General features: G+C 48.2%; 1 protein-coding gene across 1 annotated transcript in view; it reads right to left on the bottom strand.

The window, feature by feature from the left end:
- The window catches only part of MRPS27 (mitochondrial ribosomal protein S27), a 127,875-nt gene extending 108,144 nt beyond the window's left edge, over nt 1-19,731 (bottom strand). The window contains exons 1-2 of the mRNA XM_069750617.1: nt 19,612-19,731; nt 12,500-12,577 (exon numbers count right to left, since the gene is read on the bottom strand). Coding sequence (XP_069606718.1) covers nt 12,500-12,577; nt 19,612-19,687 — 154 coding nt within the window. The 5' untranslated portion in view covers nt 19,688-19,731. The remainder of the gene's footprint in view (nt 1-12,499; nt 12,578-19,611) is intronic.
- Between the last annotated feature and the right edge of the window lie 1,376 nt (nt 19,732-21,107).

The following is a 21,107-nucleotide window of genomic DNA, read 5'->3' as shown; positions in this document are numbered from 1 at the left end:
TACTCAAGGTGCTCAAAACCACATTCACGAAGTTTATTAACCCTTGACGTGCTTAACAGCAACTGAAACAATGTGGAAGGAAAAAATGAACATTTAACTTTTTTTTGCAAACATTTTACTTCAAAACCAATTTTTTTTATTTTCACAAGTGTAAAAAGAGAAAATGAATCACAAAATTTGTTGTGCAATTTCTCCTGAATACGCCGATACCCCACATGTGGGGGTAAACCACTGTTTGGGCGCACCGCAGAGCTTGGAAGGGAAGGAGCGCCGTTTGACTTTTTCAATGCAGAATTGGCTGGAATTGAGATGGGACGCCATGTTGCGTTTGGAGAGCCCCTGATGTGCCGAAACAGTGGAAACCCCCCACAAGTGACACCATTTTGGAAAGTAGACCCTTTAAGGAACTTGTCTAGATGTGTGGTGAGCACTTTAAACCCCCAGGTGCTTCACAGAAATTTATAACGTAGAGCCGTGAATATAAAAAATCCTTTTTTTTCCCCCTCAAAAATAATTTTTTAGCTCGCAATTTTTTATTTTCTCAAGGGCAACGGGAGAAATTGGACCCCAAAATTTGTTGTACAGTTTTTCCTGAGTACACTGATACCCCATATGTGGGGGGACCACTGTTTGGGCACACATCGGGGCTCGGAAAGGATGTAGTGACATTTTAAAATGCATTTGCACAGCTCCTGATGTACTTAAACAGTAGAAACCCCCCACAACTGACCCCATTTTGGAAACTAGACCCCCCCAAAAGAGCTTATCTAGATGTGTGGTGAGCACTATGAACCCCAAACTGCTTCACAGAAGTTTATAATGTAGAGCCATGAAAATAAAAAAAAATCATATTTTTTTCCACAAAAATGATCCTTTTGCCCCCAGATTTTTACTTTCACAAGGGTAACAGGAAAAATTTATTGTGCAATTTATCCTGAGTATGCTGATGCCCCATATGTGGGGGGACCACTGTTTGGGCGCATGGCAGAGCTTGGAAAGGAAGGCGCGCCATTTTGGAATGCAGACTTTGATAGAATGGTCTGCGGGCGTTATGTTGCATTTGCAGAGCCCCTGATGTACCTAAACAGTAGAAACCCCCCACAAGTGACCCCATTTTGGAAATAGACCCGCCAAGGAACTTATCTAGATGTGTGGTGAGAACTTTGAATGCCCAAGTGCTTCACAGACGTTTATAATGCAGAGTCATGAAAATATATATATATATTTTTTCCACAGAAATTATCTTTTTAGCCCAAATTTTTTATTTTCCCAAGGGTAAAAGGAGAAATTGGACCCCAAAATTTGTTGTCCAATTTGTTCTGAGTACGCTGATGCCCCATATGTATGGGGGACCACTGTTTGTGCACACATCAGGGCCCGGAAGGGAAGTAGTGACGTTTTAAAATGCAGGCTTTGATGGAATGGTCTGCGGGCGTTATGTTGCATTTTCATAGCTCCTGATGTACCTAAACAGTAGAAACACCCCTAATGTGACCCTATTTTGGAAACTAGACCCCCCCAAGGAACTTATCTAGATATGTGGTGAGCATTTTGAACGCCCAAGTGCTTCACAGAAGTTTGACGCAGAGCCATGAAAATAAAAAATCATTTTTTTCCCCACAAAAATTATTTTTTAGCCCCCAATTTTTTATTTTCGCAAAGGTAACAGGAGAAACTGGACCCAAAAAGCTGTTGTCCAATCAGTCCTAAGTACGCTGATACCCCTTATGTGGGGGTAAACCACTGTTTGGGTGAACGGCAGAGCTCAGAAGGGAGGGAGCACCAATTGACTTTTTGAACGCAAAATTGGCTGTCGCGTTTGGAGACCCCCTCATGTACCTAAACAGTGGAAACCCGCCAATTCTAACTCCAACCGTAACCCCAACACACCCCTAACGCAAATCACAACCCAATCCATAACCCTAATCAAAACACTAACCCCAAAACACCCCTAACCCTAATCAAATCCCTAAACCCAACACACCCCTAATCATAACCTCAACCCTAACCTCAAACCTAACCTTAACCCTAATCCCAAACCTAACCCTAATCCCAAACGTAACCCTAATGCCAACCTTAACCCTAATACCTACCCTAACCCCAATCCAAACCCTAACCCTAACCCTAACCCCAACTCTAACCGTAACTTTAGCCCCAACCCTAACCCTAACTTTAGCCCCAACCCTAACTTTAGCCCCAACCCTAACCCTAACTTTAGCCCCAACCCTAGCCCTAACTTTAGCCCCAACCCTAGCCCTAGCCCTAACTTTAGCCCCAACCCTAGCCCTAACTTTAGCCCCAACCCTAACCCTAGCCCTAACTTTAGCCCCAACCCTAACCCTAAATTTAGCACCAACCCTAACCCTAAATTTAGCACCAACCCTAGCCCTAACTTTAGCCCCAACCCTAACCTTAGCCACAACCCTAGCCCTAACTTTAGCCACAACCCTAACCTTAGCCACAACCCTAGCCCTAACTTTAGCCTCAACCCTAAAGCCCTAACCCTAACCAGGAGAGGACGCAGGAGGACCCAGGGACACCCGTAAGTATGATAGGGTCCCCGAATCCCCTTACTTCTCTGTCCTCTGATGTGCGATCACATCAGAGGACAGAGAATGACACTCCACTTTTTTTTTTCTTTTTGCGGTCGCCGATAAACCGTTATTTACCGGCGATCACAAAACAGGGGTCGGTAAAAACCGACCCCGATCATGTTCTTTGGGGTCTCGGCTACCCCCGGCAGCCGAGACCCCAAAGATCTTCCGGGTGCCAGCCGGAGGGTGCACTGCGCATGCACCCGCCATTTTTTTCCCGGAAAAAGATGGTGCCCATCGGGAGCCACGAGGAGCATCGGGGGAGACGGGTGAGTATCGGGAAGCTATTGGGGACCCCATTTCTCTGTCCTCTGATGTGCGATCACATCGGATGACAGAGAAATTTAATGGGAAATCGCATTGTTGGGTTTTTTTGCAGCCGCAACCCGGGGGTCGGTAAAAAACGACCAGAATCATGTTTTCTGGGGTCTCTGCTACCCCCGGCAACCGAGACCCCAGAGAAATTCTGACTCTGGGGGGCGCTACACTTTTTCCACAGTGCCGTTAATTAACGGCGCTGTGGTTTAAGTACCCTTAATTGCCGCCGTTAAAAGGCGCATCGGCGGTCATTAAGGGGTTAAAGGAATCCCAAACCCTTTTCTCAACAGCTTTCATTTTTGTTTCGAACACATCGTCATTCCTGAGTTTTCGAATATCCAGACCCACAAAAATGCCTTCCTTCAGTTTTGCTTCGGACAGTCCCTGAAACTTGGTTCACCATTGCCTAGAGCAGTGGTCTACCAAAGCTATGGCTATCAGAACATGTTAAAAATATGTTTTTGGGGGGGTTGAACATTAGCATAAAAAGCATATTTAATTTCCTTATTAAAGTAAACTCTGAGCAATCTCCAGGTCTGGACTAGAACCAGAATTAGTATATAAAAAAAATAAACTTTCATAAATGAAACAGAACTTAGGCAATAGCCCCCCCTAGTGTTCACCAGGCAAAGGGCAACAGAAGAAAAACAGGCACACTTTTTTCTTTGTAAAATTGTGTGGAATCCAACAGGTAAAACTGTGCATGTGCATATGTACGAAAGTGAACTCTTATTGATACAGTAAAAGTCTCATGAACCTCTATAGAGGAGCTATTTTAGAAATGTTCATAAAGAACCCAAGAACATGAAATTTTATGTTGTAGGCCAATGTATTAAACACCATATTTTTCGGACTATAAGATGCACTTTTTTCCTCCCAAAATATGGAGGAAAATGGGGGTGCGTCTTATAGTCCAGATGTATGGGGTCTGGCTGTGGTGGGGGAGCGGTTTCAGAGGAGCATCGGGTCACAGGAGGCTGGAGCCGGTGGTTGCTGCTAAACAGAAATGAATATGCACTGTATTCCACGCCCATGGGCATGGAATGCAATGCATATTCATTTTTCTGGCATCCTGGTATAAATAGCCCCATCCTGTTCCTGGTATTATTGGTCCCATCCTTTTTCTTTTATAATTGGACATATCCCATTCCTGGTATCCATGGCCCCATCAGGAAAGATTAAAAAACATACAAACCATTACACTCACCTACACGGTGCTCCCTCGCAGCGTCCTGCTCCGGTGCCAGCAGCTGCTTATTGTAAGCACAGCATGGCAGAGACGTCATGTGCTGCTCACAAGCAGAGCACAGCTGCCGGAATACTCACCGGGACCGTTCATCTCACAGAGCGGCGAGTATCCATTCCTCGTCAGTAGCGCGCACTGTCAGACGCCTGCTTCCTGCTGCGGCCGGCAGTCACGTGTGCGGATACTTATGAGAAATGAATATTCAGAATATTAAGTGTCAGCACACGTGACCGCCGGTCGCAGCAGGAAGTCTCCAGCTGACAATGCGCACTACTGAAGAGGAATGGATACTCACCGCTCTCTGCAATGAACGGTCCCGGTGAGAATTCTGGCAGCTGTGCTCTGCTTATGAGCAGCACATAACGTACCTGCCATGCACTGCTTACAATAAGCAGCTGCTGGCAGCGGAGCAGGACGCTGCAAGGGAGCGCCATGTACGTGAGTGTAATGTTTTGTTTGTTTTTTAATCTTTCCTGATGGGGCCAAATCATACCATGAACAGGATGGGGCCAATTATATCAGAAAAAGGATGGTGCCAATCATACCAGGAACGGGATGGGGCCAATCATACCAGGATAAGGATGGGGCCATTTATACCAGAAAAATGATGGGACCAATCATACCATGAACAGGATGGGGCCAATTATATCAGAAAAAGGATGGTGCCAATCATACCAGGAACGGGATGGGGCCAATCATACCAGGATAAGGATGGGGCCATTTATACCAGAAAAATGATGGGACCAATCATACCAGGACCGTGATGGGGCCAATCATACCAGGATAAGGATGGGACCATGCATACCAGGCTAGGGATGAGGGGTCCATGTGTATCAGAATGGGGATGAGGGGACCATATATACCAGGATGGAGATATTACAGTACAGAAATGACTATTTTTTGCTTCAATTTTTTTTCCCTAATTTCCTCCTCTAAAACCTAGGTGCATCTTATGGTCCGGTGCATCTTATAGTCTGAAAAATACAGTATATAAGGATGCTCAATCTTTCCATTAGCAAAGACGGTAAGACACAAAGCTTTATAAAAATTATTCTATTTCATTCAGTCTGTATCCCATAATAGAACTTTAGTTGCATTTCCTAATCTTGTAGCTTTTTCCACTATGAATACCTGAAAGCGTTTTTTCACGTCCTGTCTGCCTTTGGTGGAACGGAGACGTCCATGTTTTACAATCCAGAAACGGTCCACAAAGCACTGATCAAACACGGGTGTCCTGATCCCGTGTTTGCCTTATATATGGCTATGCGATCTATAGCTCGGGTGCGGTCTGTGTTATGAAGGCAATCCAGTAACACAGTGTGCCAGTAATCAGAGCACATACAGTGATCTGACAATAACCCAAAAACAATAGAACGAGCTCTGAGACGTGGAATCTCTGTAGACCGCAATACCTGAACCTATCCTAAACACAACTAAAGGCAGCTGTGGATTGCGCCTGACACTACCTATGCAACTCGGCACAGCCTAAGGAACTGACTAGCCTGAAGATAGAAATACAAGCCTGACTTGCCTCAGAGAAATACCCCAAAGGAAAAGGCAGCCCCCCACATATAATGACTGTTAGCAAGATGAAAAGACAAAACGTAGGGATGAAATAGATTCAGCAAAGTGAGGCCCGATATTCTAGATAGAGCGAGGATAGCAAAGAGAACTTTGCAGTCTACAAAAAACCCTAAAGCAAAAACCACGCAAAGGGGGCAAAAAGACCCACCGTGCCGAACTAACGGCACGGCGGTACACCCTTTGCGTCTCAGAGCTTCCAGCAAAAACGAAAAGACAAGCTGGACAGAAAAAACAGCAACAAAAGCAAATAAGCACTTATCTAAGCAGAGCAGCAGGCCACAGGAAAGATCCAGAAGCTCAGATCCAACACTGGAACATTGACAAGGAGCAAGGAAGACAGAATCAGGTGGAGTTAAATAACAAGGCAGCCAACGAGCTCACCAGAACACCTGAGGGAGGAAGCCCAGAAGCTGCAGTACCACTTGTGACCACAGGAGTGAATTCAGCCACAGAATTCACAACAGTACCCCCCCCCCCTTGAGGAGGGGTCACCGAACCCTCACCAGAGCCCCCAGGCCGACCAGGATGAGCCACATGAAAGGCACGAACAAGATCTGGAGCATGGACATCAGAGGCAAAAACCCAGGAATTATCTTCCTGAGCATAACCCTTCCATTTAACCAGATACTGGAGTTTCCGTCTAGAGACACGAGAATCCAAAATTTTCTCCACAATATAGTCCAATTCCCCCTCCACCAAAACAGGGGCAGGAGGCTCAACAGATGGAACCATAGGTGCCACGTATCTCCGCAACAACGACCTATGGAATACATTATGTATGGAAAAGGAGTCCGGGAGGGTCAGACGAAAGGACACAGGATTGAGAATCTCAGAAATCCTATACGGACCAATAAAACGAGGTTTAAATTTAGGAGAGGAAACCTTCATAGGAATATGACGAGAAGATAACCAAACCAGATCCCCAACACGAAGTCGGGGACCCACACGGCGTCTGCGATTAGCGAAAAGTTGAGCCTTCTCCTGGGACAAGGTCAAATTGTCCACTACCTGAGTCCAGATCTGCTGCAACCTGTCCACCACAGAATCCACACCAGGACAGTCCGAAGACTCAACCTGTCCTGAAGAGAAATGAGGATGGAACCCAGAATTGCAGAAAAATGGAGAGACCAAGGTAGCCGAGCTGGCCCGATTATTAAGGGCGAACTCAGCCAACGGCAAAAAGGACACCCAATCATCCTGGTCTGCAGAAACAAAACATCTCAGATATGTTTCCAAGGTTTGATTGGTTCGTTCGGTCTGGCCATTAGTCTGAGGATGGAAAGCCGAGAAAAAAAGATAGGTCAATGCCCATCCTACCACAAAAGGCTCGCCAGAACCTTGAAACAAACTGGGAACCTCTGTCAGAAACAATATTCTCAGGAATGCCATGCAAACGAACCACATGCTGGAAGAACAAAGGCACCAAATCAGAGGAGGAAGGCAATTTAACCAAGGGCACCAGATGGACCATTTTAGAAAAGCGATCACAGACCACCCAAATGACTGACATCTTTTGAGAAACGGGAAGGTCAGAAATGAAATCCATCGAAATATGTGTCCAAGGCCTCTTCGGGACCGGCAAGGGCAAAAGCAACCCACTGGCACGTGAACAGCAGGGCTTAGCCCTAGCACAAATCCCACAGGACTGCACAAAAGTACGTACATCCCGTGACAGAGATGGCCACCAGAAGGATCTAGCCACTAACTCTCTGGTACCAAAGATTCCTGGATGACCAGCCAACACCGAACAATGAAGTTCAGAGATAACTTTACTAGTCCACCTATCAGGGACGAACAGTTTCTCGGCCGGACAACGATCAGGTTTATTAGCCTGAAATTTTTGCAATACTCGCCGCAAATCAGGGGAGATGGCAGACACAATGACTCCTTCCTTGAGGATACTCGCCGGCTCAGATAAACCCGAAGAGTCGGGCACAAAACTCCTACACAGAGCATCCGCCTTCACATTTTTAGAGCCCGGAAGGTACGAAATCACAAAATCGAAGCGAGCAAAAAATAACGACCAACGGGCCTGTCTAGGATTCAAGCGCTTGGCAGACTCGAGATAAGTAAGGTTCTTATGATCAGTCAATACCACCACGCGATGCTTAGCTCCTTCAAGCCAATGACGCCACTCCTCGAATGCCCACTTCATGGCCAGCAACTCTCGGTTGCCCACATCATAATTACGCTCAGCAGCAGAGAACTTCCTGGAAAAGAAAGCACATGGTTTCAACACTGAGCAACCAGAACCTCTCTGTGACAAAACCGCCCCTGCTCCAATCTCAGAAGCATCAACCTCGACCTGGAACGGAAGAGAAACATCTGGTTGACACAACACAGGGGCAGAACAAAAACGACGCTTCAACTCCTGAAAAGCTTCCACGGCAGCAGAAGACCAATTAACCAAATCAGCACCCTTCTTGGTCAAATCGGTCAATGGTTTGGCAATGCTAGAAAAATTACAGATGAAGCGACGATAAAAATTAGCAAAGCCCAGGAACTTTTGCAGACTTTTCAGAGATGTCGGCTGAGTCCAATCCTGGATGGCTTGGACCTTAACCGGATCCATCTCGATAGTAGAAGGGGAAAAGATGAACCCCAAAAATGAAACTTTCTGCACACCGAAGAGACACTTTGATCCCTTCACGAACAAAGAATTAGCACGCAGGACCTGGAAAACCATTCTGACCTGCTTCACATGAGAATCCCAATCATCTGAGAAGATCAAAATGTCATCCAAGTAAACAATCAGGAATTTATCCAGATACTCACGGAAGATGTCATGCATAAAAGACTGAAAAACAGATGGAGCATTGGCAAGTCCGAACGGCATCACTAGATACTCAAAATGACCCTCGGGCGTATTAAATGCCGTTTTCCATTCATCTCCTTGCCTGATTCTCACCAGATTATACGCACCACGAAGATCTATCTTAGTGAACCAACTAGCCCCCTTAATCCGAGCAAACAAGTCAGATAACAATGGCAAGGGATACTGAAATTTAACAGTGATCTTATTAAGAAGGCGGTAATCAATACACGGTCTCAGCGAACCATCCTTCTTGGCTACAAAAAAGAACCCTGCTCCCAGTGGTGATGACGATGGGCGAATATGTCCCTTCTCCAGGGATTCCTTCACATAACTGCGCATAGTGGTGTGTTCAGGCACGGATAAATTAAATAAACGACCTTTAGGGAATTTACTACCAGGAATCAAATTGATAGCACAATCACAATCCCTATGCGGAGGTAGGGCATCGGACTTGGGCTCTTCAAATACATCCTGATAATCAGACAAGAACTCTGGGACCTCAGAAGGAGTGGAAGACGAAATAGACAAAAATGGAACATCACCATGTACCCCCTGACAACCCCAGCTGGATACCGACATAGAGTTCCAATCCAATACTGGATTATGGGTTTGTAGCCATGGCAACCCCAACACGACCACATCATGCAGATTATGTAGCACCAGAAAGCGAATAACTTCCTGATGTGCAGGAGCCAGGCACATGGTCAGCTGGGCCCAGTACTGAGGTTTATTCTTGGCCAAAGGTGTAGCATCAATTCCTCTCAACGGAATAGGACACCGCAAAGGCTCCAAGAAAAACCCACAACGTTTAGCATAATCCAAATCCATCAGATTCAGGGCAGCGCCTGAATCCACAAACGCCATGACAGAATACGATGACAAAGAGCATATCAAGGTAATGGACAGAAGGAATTTGGACTGTACAGTACCAATGACGGCAGACCTATCGAACCGCTTAGTGCGCTTAGGACAATCAGAAATAGCATGAGTGGAATCACCACAGTAGAAACACAGCCCATTCAGACGTCTGTGTTCTTGCCGTTCAACTCTGGTCATAGTCCTATCGCACTGCATAGGCTCAGGTTTAATCTCAGACAATACCGCCAGATGGTGCACAGCTTTACGCTCGCGCAAGCGACGACCGATCTGAATGGCCAAAGACATAGACTCATTCAAACCAGCAGTCATAGGAAAACCCACCATGACATCCTTAAGAGCCTCAGAGAGACCCTTTCTGAACAAAGCTGCCAGCGCAGATTCATTCCACAGAGTGAGTACTGACCACTTCCTAAATTTCTGACAATATACTTCTATATCATCCTGACCCTGGCACAAAGCCAGCAAATTTTTCTCAGCCTGATCCACTGAATTAGGCTCATTGTACAGCAATCCAAGCGCCAGGAAAAACGCATCGACACCACTCAATGCAGGGTCTCCTGGCGCAAGAGAAAATGCCCAGTCCTGAGGGTCGCCGCGCAAAAAAGAAATAATAATCAAAACCTGTTGAACTGAATTACCAGAAGAATGAGGTTTCAAGGCCAGAAATAGCTTACAATTATTTTTGAAGCTCAGAAACTTAGTTCTATCACCAAAAAACAAATCAGGAATAGGAATTCTTGGTTCTAGCATAGATTTCTGATCAATTGTATCTTGAATCTTTTGTACATTTATAACGAGATTATCCATTGAAGAGCACAGAGCCTGAATATCCATGTCCACAGCTGTGTCCTGAAGCACCCTAATGTCTAGGGGAAAAAAAAGACTGAACACAGAGCTGAGAAAAAAAAATGATGTCAGAACTTCTTTTTTCCCTCTATTGAGAATCATTAGTTTGGCTCCTTGTACTGTTATGAAGGCAATCCAGTAACACAGTGTGCCAGTAATCAGAGCACATACAGTGATCTGACAATAACCCAAAAACAATAGAACGAGCTCTGAGACGTGGAATCTCTGTAGACCGCAATACCTGAACCTATCCTAAACACAACTAAAGGCAGCTGTGGATTGCGCCTGACACTACCTATGCAACTCGGCACAGCCTGAGGAACTGACTAGCCTGAAGATAGAAATACAAGCCTGACTTGCCTCAGAGAAATACCCCAAAGGAAAAGGCAGCCCCCCACATATAATGACTGTTAGCAAGATGAAAAGACAAAACGTAGGGATGAAATAGATTCAGCAAAGTGAGGCCCGATATTCTAGATAGAGCGAGGATAGCAAAGAGAACTTTGCAGTCTACAAAAAACCCTAAAGCAAAAAACCACACAAAGGGGGCAAAAAGACCCACCGTGCCGAACTAACGGCACGGCGGTACACCCTTTGCGTCTCAGAGCTTCCAGCAAAAACGAAAAGACAAGCTGGACAGAAAAAACAGCAACAAAAGCAAATAAGCACTTATCTAAGCAGAGCAGCAGGCCACAGGAAAGATCCAGAAGCTCAGATCCAACACTGGAACATTGACAAGGAGCAAGGAAGACAGAATCAGGTGGAGTTAAATAACAAGGCAGCCAACGAGCTCACCAGAACACCTGAGGGAGGAAGCCCAGAAGCTGCAGTACCACTTGTGACCACAGGAGTGAATTCAGCCACAGAATTCACAACAGGTCTGTCTACACACTATGAAACATGGACATCTGAATTGACGCTAAGAAACGGATACTAAGGGTTGCATTCATATTACAGTATAATTCCTATAATCCAGTGGATAGCAGCTAGATTATCACACAGTGATAGAAAAGTATATCCCGATTGTGTCTCTCTACACAGTTTTCTGCATCTGAGAAATTGCACATTTTATAGCCCTGCTGTACTGAAAACAAGTCCGAGATTATGAGACTTTCTGGGTCTGAGAAATTATACAGTACAATCAGATGCCCCTCCTGCACTAATTTCTGACTGCTTCGTTTTTGATACAGGTGGCACCACGGACTCATGGTCACTTAACATCTGCCTGTAGTGTCAATCACAGGGCACAAAAAGACAACATCTCACTAATCTTCCTGATGATGAAACCTTTAGGCTATGTTCACACCTTGCGTCGGGTCCCTGCGGGTTCTCCCGCAGCGGATTTGATAAATCTGCAGGGCAAAACAACTGCGGTTCTCCCTGCAGATTTATCGCGGTTTGTTCCGCGGTTTCCGCTGCGGGTTTCCGCCTATACTATTGATGCTGCATATGCAGCAATATGCAGCATCAATAGTAATGTTAAAAATAATAAAAATTGGTTATACTCACCCTCTGATGTCCGGATCTCCTGGGCGCTGCACCCGGCGGTCCGGTTCCAAAGATGCTGTGGGAGAAGGACCCTTCGTGACGTCACGGTCATGTGACCGCGACGTCACCGCAGGTCCTGGTCGCACAGCAACTCTGACCGGACGGCCGCGTGCAGCGCCCAGGAGCTCCGGACATCAGAGGGTGAGTATAACCAGATTTTTTATTTTTTAACCCCAAATATGGTTCCCAGGGCCTGGAGGAGAGTCTCCTCTCCTCCACCCCGGGTACCACCCGCACATTATCCGCTTACTTCCCGCAACGTGGGCACAGCCCCATGCGGGAAGTAAGCGGTTCAATGTATTCCTATGGGTGCAGAATCGCAGCGATTCTGCACAAAGAAGTGACATGCTGCGGGTTGTAAACCGCTGCGTTCCCGCGCGGTTTTTCCCGCAGCATGTGCACAGCGGTTTGCGGTTTCCATAGGGTTTACATGTTACTGTAAACGCTATGGAAACTGCTGCGGACCCGCAGCATCAAAATCGCGGCGGTTCCGCGGTAAAAACCGCTAAGTGTAAATATAGCCTTAGTATCAGTGATTGTAGAGTATATGCAAAAATCAGACTAGTGCCATGGCAATGTCAATGTCATAGCAAAATGTTTGAGGTTCAGGTGTGGAGGGACATGAACTCCTAGAGCATAATATAATTTACTGACCTGACAAGGACTTACCTAAATCATGGGTCTCTTTCTCCCATTTCTCCCACGCTTTGTCATTGATGTATGCTGGAGAAAGTAGGAACCTTTTTCCTGCAGAATAAAGAAGCCACTGAGTAAATGACACATAGGGTCACAGGCATATGGGCATCTCAGAGCATGTACTGCATTCAGGTCTGTAGTTAGGGAAGGCCTTGGTTATAGCTCGGACTCAGGGCGCTGCACACATTACAGGAGACCTAATGGGGTATTTGAGGGACCCCATGTACAACTACCTAGATGCCACTGTTGCTATTGCGTGGCTGCTGCGCTGGCATGTCAGATGTGTATTATAGCAGGCATCTGTTGCTGATCACAATGATAACTCCGGTTAAAGCTGGGTGCATGAATGAGTTAAAGGGAACCTGTCACCCCGTTATTTCAGTAGGAGATAAAAATACCGTTAAATAGGGCCTCGGCTTCAGGAAAATGGCCGCCCTGAAGGCCCGGGAAGCAGGAGACTCCATCTGCGCACGCGCAGCCTCAGGAAGATGGCCGCGCCCACCGAGAAACCGCTGAATAGCGGCGAGCGCGCTCTTTTTGTATAGCTGCGCAGTGCATTCGGCACTTGCGCATGCGAGAAGCACTACGCCACCAACGGTCACATAAGCAAGATGTGGGGGAGAAACAGCGCTGTTACCACGCCCATCCGACCTGACCAGCCTGATTGACAGACGAAAAAGGCCACTTTTGTAAGGTATTTCGACAGCATAGGTAGGGAATCGGGGTCAAAAAATACCCTATTGTAATGCACAGCTCAGGCCCTATTTAACGGTATTTTTATCTCCTACTGAAAAAACGGGGTGACAGGTTCCCTTTAACATATAGCAAATTAAAAATATTGCTCATTTGAAAAAAAAAAAAATATTTCAAATATAAATATACACAGCAGACTAATAAACCTGAATTAAAAAAAGATGCACTGATCCTACCAGCTCCACTTCACTGCTTTGTTTAGTCACAGAAGGCAGTTTCTAATGTTGGCATATGACCGGGGCAGAGTGTAAAGAGGAAGGCTGACCGGCCCATCTGAATATTTAACCCACTCCTCTATCTATTCAGCAGCCACTTCAGAACATGAGGTTGGCATAACCATTAAAATGAACAGTCAGCTAGTCCCCCTTCTACATGCTAATGACTGGGAGAGGGAGGACTCATGTTTATGAAAAGATGAAAATGGAGATGCTAGGACTGCTTGCAATATAAGGAGATGAAGGCAGCTTTACAATGATATTGGTAACTTGTATACATTTATATATAAATAAAACACATCGGAAGACTTTTTTTAAGTGGAAAATCTCTTTAAAGTTTATAGGAGAGCGTTTTTTAAATCACACCACTTATTTTTTACGAGTTGAGTGATCTTTTATTTTTTTTTTTACTGCGGATCACAGCATAGGTTGTCATAACATTCCATTAGTAAAGCGCTGCGGAATATGTTGGCGCTATATAAATAAAGATTATTATTATTAGTATGGCAATAAGATACATTAAGGACAATGTTTGGGTACAACTAATAACACCATTAACTTTCCAACATATACTTAGGCATCTGAAAAAGAGAGTAAGGGTGTGAGCCCACGATCAGGAACTGTTGTGAGTTTGAGGCTGCGTATTTATGCAGCATCAAACCCGTAGCGGCCAAATGTTACAGCATAGTGGATGGGATTTCAAGAAATCCTATGTCCACTATGCATCCACAGGCGCCCGCAGCTCATCAGCGGACACGGACATGTGGCATATCTCTCTAGACGGCAGCATGGCAATTTCTCTTGCAGAGACGAGAAATTTCACATATAGAATGTATTGGACACAGTGAATCAGTATGGTTCAGGGATCATATGCAGATTCACCTGCGTTCAATAAACAGCAGCGCTTTGGAAGCAGCAAACATACACTGTGCCCAAAAACCTGCCACTTCCAGATCGTGGGAAACCGGCCTTAGATACAAGCAAGCGATCATTGAATATTAATAATTTTTATTTATATTTAGAGAGCAAAAAGAGAAAATTTAAAAAACACTTGGACTACTTAAATTGATCCAGAAATATATTTTACAATAATCATAATCCTAGCAGCCAGGTGATAACAACATTACAGATCGATGCAGTAATCAGAATTCATCCACAATAATTATTCCATGCATGATTCCAATATCATCCCAAGTATTGATTTAATTCCTAAGCCTTAAGGGTATGTGCACACGATGCAGATTTAGTGCAGAACTGCAGCAGATTTTTCTGCAGCAGAAACGCTGCAGAACTGCACTGTGATTTACAGTACAATGTAAATCAATGTGAAAAAAAAAAAGGCTGTGCACATGGTGCAGAAAAATCTGCGCAGAAACGCTGAAGATTTCAAAGAAGTGCATGTCACTTCTTTTGTGCAGTTCTGCAGTGTTTCTGCACCCTCCATAATAGAAATCCATTGGTAAAAAACGCACAAAAAACGCACAAAAAACTGCATAAAAAAACGCATAAAAAACGCACCTGCGGATTCTGCCAGGAGATGCAGATTTAGTGCAGATTTTATGCAGAAAATTCTGCACCAAATCTGCATCGTGTGCACATACCCTAACCGTGCTGACTAAGCATTTTTATCACGGCCACAGAATATATGCAATAAGTTCACCAAATAAATATACGGTTAGCACAATAAAAATATATGAAGAGCTCAGACGAGAGAAATCAAAGAGGCTTAATAAGAAAAATCCTGGGGAAAAGGCAGGGATTGAAGAATATAAACAACTGGCTGGAAAGGAAACATGGACCCAGTCGTATCGACCGCCACCATGTCTTATTCAAGGAAAGTAATACGGTGGTGGACGATACGCATGGGTCCATGTTCCCTTTCCAGCCGCTTCCATACACATGGAATCCCTACATTTTGAACCCACAGGTACAACATAGAATTTGAAAACATTAGGTTGTCATATTGAATGTGTCGTCAATATTAGTGTTGAGTTCCATACTTCAGTTTGCATCGGGCGCTCGGCTACGCACCGAATATCGCGGGTGCTCGAGTGACATGATCGAGTCCCTGTCCTGAATGTTTCATGGCTGTTAGACACTGAAAAAAACAAACATGCAAGGATCTGCGACACTCCGTCCATACTTGATGCAAACTCGAGTAGTGAGCACTTGCGCGCAACACTAGCCGTCATATCGTCATTTTATTAAAAAATTTTTACTTTCGAAATCCCCAATTCTAAACCCCAACTCAACCCGTCACATCTCAACACTGTCCAGGTTGAAACATGTTTATCCCCAGACATGGTTTACGGCATGGGACAGAACGACAAACAGGTGAAGGATATGGTTGTTTTATATTTTTGTTTTATTAAAGGAGACACGGACACTGAACTTTACTGTTTGGGTTTGTCCATCTCTACTTATGACTTTTGGCAAGGCTCCTTAAAGTTACTTTTAAGATTAATACTTCCAATAGGTGGCACTACAGTTACAATCGTCTTCTTCTCTGAAGAGGCAATCTGAATATTTAATTTAAAGGGAACCTGTCACCCCCAAAATCGATGGTGAGGTAAGCTCACCGTCATCAGGGGCTTATCTACAGCATTCTGTAATGCTATAGATAAGCCCCCGATGTAAAGGTACCGTCACACTTAGCGACGCTGCAGCGATACCGACAACGATCCGGATCGCTGCAGCGTCGCTGTTTGGTCGCTGGAGAGCTGTCACACAGACCGCTCTCCAGCGACCAACGATGCCGGTAACCAGGGTAAACATCGGGTAACTAAGCGCAGGGCCGCGCTTAGTAACCCGATGTTTACCCTGGTTACCATCCTAAAAGTAAAAAAAACAAACACTACATACTTACCTACAGCCGTCTGTCCTCCAGCGCTGTGCTCTGCACTCCTCCTGTACTGTCTGTGTGAGCACAGCGGCCGGAAAGCAGAGCGGTGACGTCACCGCTCTGCTTTCCGGCTGACCGACGCTCACAGCCAGTACAGGAGGAGTGCAGAGCACAGCGCTGGAGGACAGACGGCTGTAGGTAAGTATGTAGTGTTTGTTTTTTTTACTTTTAGGATGGTAACCAGGGTAAACATCGGGTTACTAAGCGCGGCCCTGCGCTTAGTTACCCGATGTTTACCCTGGTTACCAGTGAAGACATCGCTGAATCGGTGTCACACACGCCGATTCAGTGATGTCTGCGGGGAGTCCAGTGACCAAATAAAGTTCTGGACTTTCTTCCCCAACCAGCGACAGCACAGCAGGGGCCTGATCGCTGCTGCCTGTCACACTGGACGATATCGCTAGCGAGGACGCTGCAACGTCACGGATCGCTAGCGATATCGTCTAGTGTGACGGTACCTTAACCTGAAAGAGGAGAAAAAGATGTTAGATTATACTCACCCAGGGGCGGTCCCGCTGCGGTCCGGTCAAATGGGTGTCTCAGGTCCACTCTGGCGTCTCCTATCTTCATTCCACGATGTCCTCTTCTGGTCTTCACGCCGCGACTCCGGCGCAGGCATACTTTGTCTGTCCTGTTGAGGGCAGAGCAAAGTACTGCAGTGTGCAGGCGCAGGGCCTCTCTGACCTTCCGGCGCCTGCGCACTGCAGTACTTTGCTCTGCCCTCAACAGGACAGATAAAGTATGCCTGCGCTGGAGCTGCAGCGTGAAGACCAGAAGAAGACGTCATGGAATGAAGATGGGAGGCCCCGGAACTGAGACACCCATCGGAGCAGGACCGCTCCCGGGTGAGTATAATCTAACCTCTTTTTCTCCTCTTTCAGGTAACATCGGCGGCTTATCTACAGCATTACAGAATGCTGTATATAAGCCCCTGATGACGGTGAGCTTACCTCACCATCGATTTTGGGGGTGACAGGTTCCCTTTAAAAGAGAAGTATGCATGACATTTGTCTCCTCGCCCTGACATGCCAGACCTGGTCTGTCACTCTCCACAATGAGATACATCACACCTTATATCCCACTCTATAAACAATCATTCATGCGGTCATCCGCCCATGTAAAAAGGCCTTAAAGAGTTTGTCAAGCATAGCTCACTTTTGCACTTGTGACCTCCACCCCCCAGCAGCGCTCCCCTCCACCTCCCCCCCAGCAGCACTCACTACCCCCCAGAGGCGCTCAACTCCACCTCCACCCCCAGCAGCACTCAACTCCACCTCCCCCCCCCGCAGTGCTCAACTCCACCTCCCCCCAGCAGCGCTCAACTCCACCTCCCCCCCTGCAGCGCTCACCACCCCCCCAGCAGCGCTCAACTCCACCTCCCCCCCCAGCAGCGCTCAACTCCACCTCCCCCCCAGCAGCGCTCATCACTCCCCCAGCAGCGCTCAACTCCACCTCCCCAGCAGGCAGCAGCGCTCAACTCCACCTCCCCCCCAGCAGCTCTCAACTCCACCTCCCTCCCCAGCAGCTCTCAACTCCACCTCCCTCCCCAGCAGCGCTCAACTCCACCTCCCTCCCCAGCAGCGCTCAACTCCACCTCCCTCCCCAGCAGCGCTCAACTCCACCTCCCTCCCAGCAGCGCTCAACTCCACCTCCCTCCCAGCAGCGCTCAACTCCACCTCCCTCCCCAGCAGCGCTCAACTCCACCTCCCTCCCCAGCAGCGCTCAACTCCACCTCCCTCCCCAGCAGCGCTCAACTCCACCTCCCTCCCGCAGCGCTCAACTCCACCACCCCCCCAGCAGCGCTCAACTCCACCTCCCCCCCAGCAGCGCTCAACTCCACCTCCCTCCCAGCAGCGCTCAACTCCACCACCCCCCCAGCAGCGCTCAACTCCACCTCCCCCCCAGCAGCGCTCAACTCCACCTCCCCCCCAGCAGCGCTCAACTCCACCTCCCCCCCAGCAGCGCTCAACTCCACCTCCCTCCCAGCAGCACTCAACTCCACCTCCCTCCCCAGCAGCGCTCAACTCCACCTCCCTCCCAGCAGCCCTCAACTCCACCTGCCTCCCCAGCAGCGCTCAACTCCACCTCCCTCCCAGCAGCGCTCAACTCCACCTCCCCCCCAGCAGCGCTCAACTCCACCTCCCCCCCAGCAGCGCTCAACTCCACCTCCCTCCCAGCAGCACTCAACTCCACCTCCCTCCCCAGCAGCGCTCAACTCCACCTCCCTCCCAGCAGCGCTCAACTCCACCTCCCCCCCAGCAGCGCTCAACTCCACCTCCCTCCCAGCAGCACTCAACTCCACCTCCCTCCCCAGCAGCACTCAACTCCACCTCCCCCCCAGCAGCGCTCAACTCCACCTCCCCCCCAGCAGCGCTCAACTCCACCTCCCTCCCAGCAGCACTCAACTCCACCTCCCTCCCAGCAGCACTCAACTCCACCTCCCCCCCAGCAGCGCTCAACTCCACCTCCCCCCCAGCAGCGCTCAACTCCACCTCCCTCCCAGCAGCGCTCAACTCCACCTTCCCCCCCAGCAGCACTCAACTCCACCTCCCTCCCAGCAGCACTCAACTCCACCTCCCTCCCAGCAGCACTCAACTCCACCTTCCCCCCCAGCAGCACTCAACTCCACCTCCCTCCCAGCAGCACTCAACTCCACCTCCCTCCCCAGCAGCACTCAACTCCACCTCCCCCCCAGCAGCGCTCAACTCCACCTTCCCCCCCAGCAGCACTCACCACCCCCTCAGCAGCGCTCAACTCCACCTCCCTCCCCAGCAGCGCTCAACTCCACCTCCCTCCCCAGCAGCGCTCAACTCCACCTTCCCCCCCAGCAGCACTCACCACCCCCTCAGCAGCGCTCAACTCCACCGCCTCCACCCGCAGCGCTCGCCTTCTGATCACATCTGCTGCTTCCCTTATGGTTACATAGAGAAACTGAGAAGCTCTGATGTGAGATGTAACAGCTGCAGCCACAGCTCAGTGTCAGGACTCTGCAGCCCCCCGAGTCCCCAGTCACTGACAGCAAGCACAGACTGTGACATTGGTGAGGACACACATGACATGGCCGGGGGGGGCTCATGGACTCTGCCTCCAATGTGCACTGACACTGGAGCGGTCAAAATGTCATGTCAGAGAGGGTACAACGCCCTCATCGCTGCAGCCACCATACAAACGGCCCGCAGCGCTCCGGACATGTCCACTCTTTCCTGCGCTCCTACCTGTCACAGCGGCGCCTAACGAGAGCCCCCGGCAGCGGGAGAGAAGCATGCACCGGCTCAGCATGGAGGCCGCCATCTTGGAACGTCACCTCTATCCCCTGGTGATGACGTAACTGAGAGGAGTCACGTGGCCCCGGCGTTTGCTGTACCTTCTACTAGTGCTTTCCGTCAGACTGTCACTCACGAAGAGCGCCCCCTAGCGACACAGGGGCACGTTACACGCACATTTTATTATTAAAGGGAACCTGTCACCCCGTTTTTTGAGATTGAGCTATAAATACTGTTAAATAGGGCCTGTGCTGTGTGTTCCTATAGTGTATGTAGTGTACCCCGATTCCCTATGTATGCTGAGAAATAACTTACCAAAGTCGCCGTTTTCGCCTGTCAATCAGGCTGGTCAGGTCGGGAGGGCGTGGTGACATCGGTGGTTCTTCCTCAGCTTTACGTTGGTGGCGTAGTGGTGTAGTGGTGAAGACACAGCGCGCGATCTGCGCTGTCATCCCTTTCGTCGGTGGGGGCGGCCATCTTCCTGGGGCCGCGCGTGCGCAGATCGAGTGCTCTGCTGCACGGGGCTTCAGGAAAATGGCCGCGGGATGCCGCGCGTGCGCATTAGAGATCGCGGCGGCCATTTTCCCAAAGCCGAGTTTGCATCTCGGCTTTGGGAAAATGGCCGCCGCGATCTCTAATGCGCACGCGCGGCATCCCGCGGCCATTTTCCTGAAGCCCCGTGCAGCAGAGCACTCGATCTGCGCACGCGCGGCCCCAGGAAGATGGCCGCCCCCACCGATGCAAGGGATTACAGCGCAGATCGCGCGCTGTGTCTTCACCACTACGCCACTACGCCACCAACGTAAAGCTGAGGAAGAACCACCGATGTCACCACGCCCTCCCGACCTGACCAGCCTGATTGACAGGCGAAAACGGCGACTTTGGTAAGTTATTTCTCAGCATACATAGGGAATCGGGGTACACTACATACACTATAGGAACACACAGCGCAGGCCCTATTTAACAGTATTTATAGCTCAATCTCAAAAAACGGGGTGACAGGTTCCCTTTAATTATATTAATAGTCTGCACATTGTTTTATTAACCCCTTCCCCTGCAATCATTCTGCACCTTAATGTCTTCAGCGAGCAATTTTGCTATATCTCTATTTAAACGGGTTGTCCAAATAAAAAGTAACATTGCCCCGGGGCTTGAAGAAGAGTCATAAGATATCTAAAAATAATGATGGGCACCCACCCGGATCCAGATCAGGTCATTCTGTGGAAAACGTCATCGCTCAACCAACCACCATACCTCAGTGGCCTGTGATTGGCTGCAGCAGTCAGGTGACTTGAACAGTCTTTAGTAGGAAAATCATTGGATGACGTGTTGCTCAAGTCACCTGACCGCTGCAGCCAATCATAGGCCACTTCAGTCCTGTGGCTGGCTGATTGATGACATTTTGGTTCCATGCAAACCATGGAGCGGCCTGCACTGGATCAATCTGC

The sequence above is a fragment of the Ranitomeya imitator genome, chromosome 1 (genome assembly GCF_032444005.1).
Source record: "Ranitomeya imitator isolate aRanImi1 chromosome 1, aRanImi1.pri, whole genome shotgun sequence".
Lineage (NCBI taxonomy): Eukaryota > Metazoa > Chordata > Amphibia > Anura > Dendrobatidae > Ranitomeya > Ranitomeya imitator.
The sequence above is the reverse complement of the archived record's forward strand: the minus strand, read 5'-3'. Positions and strand labels throughout refer to the sequence as shown.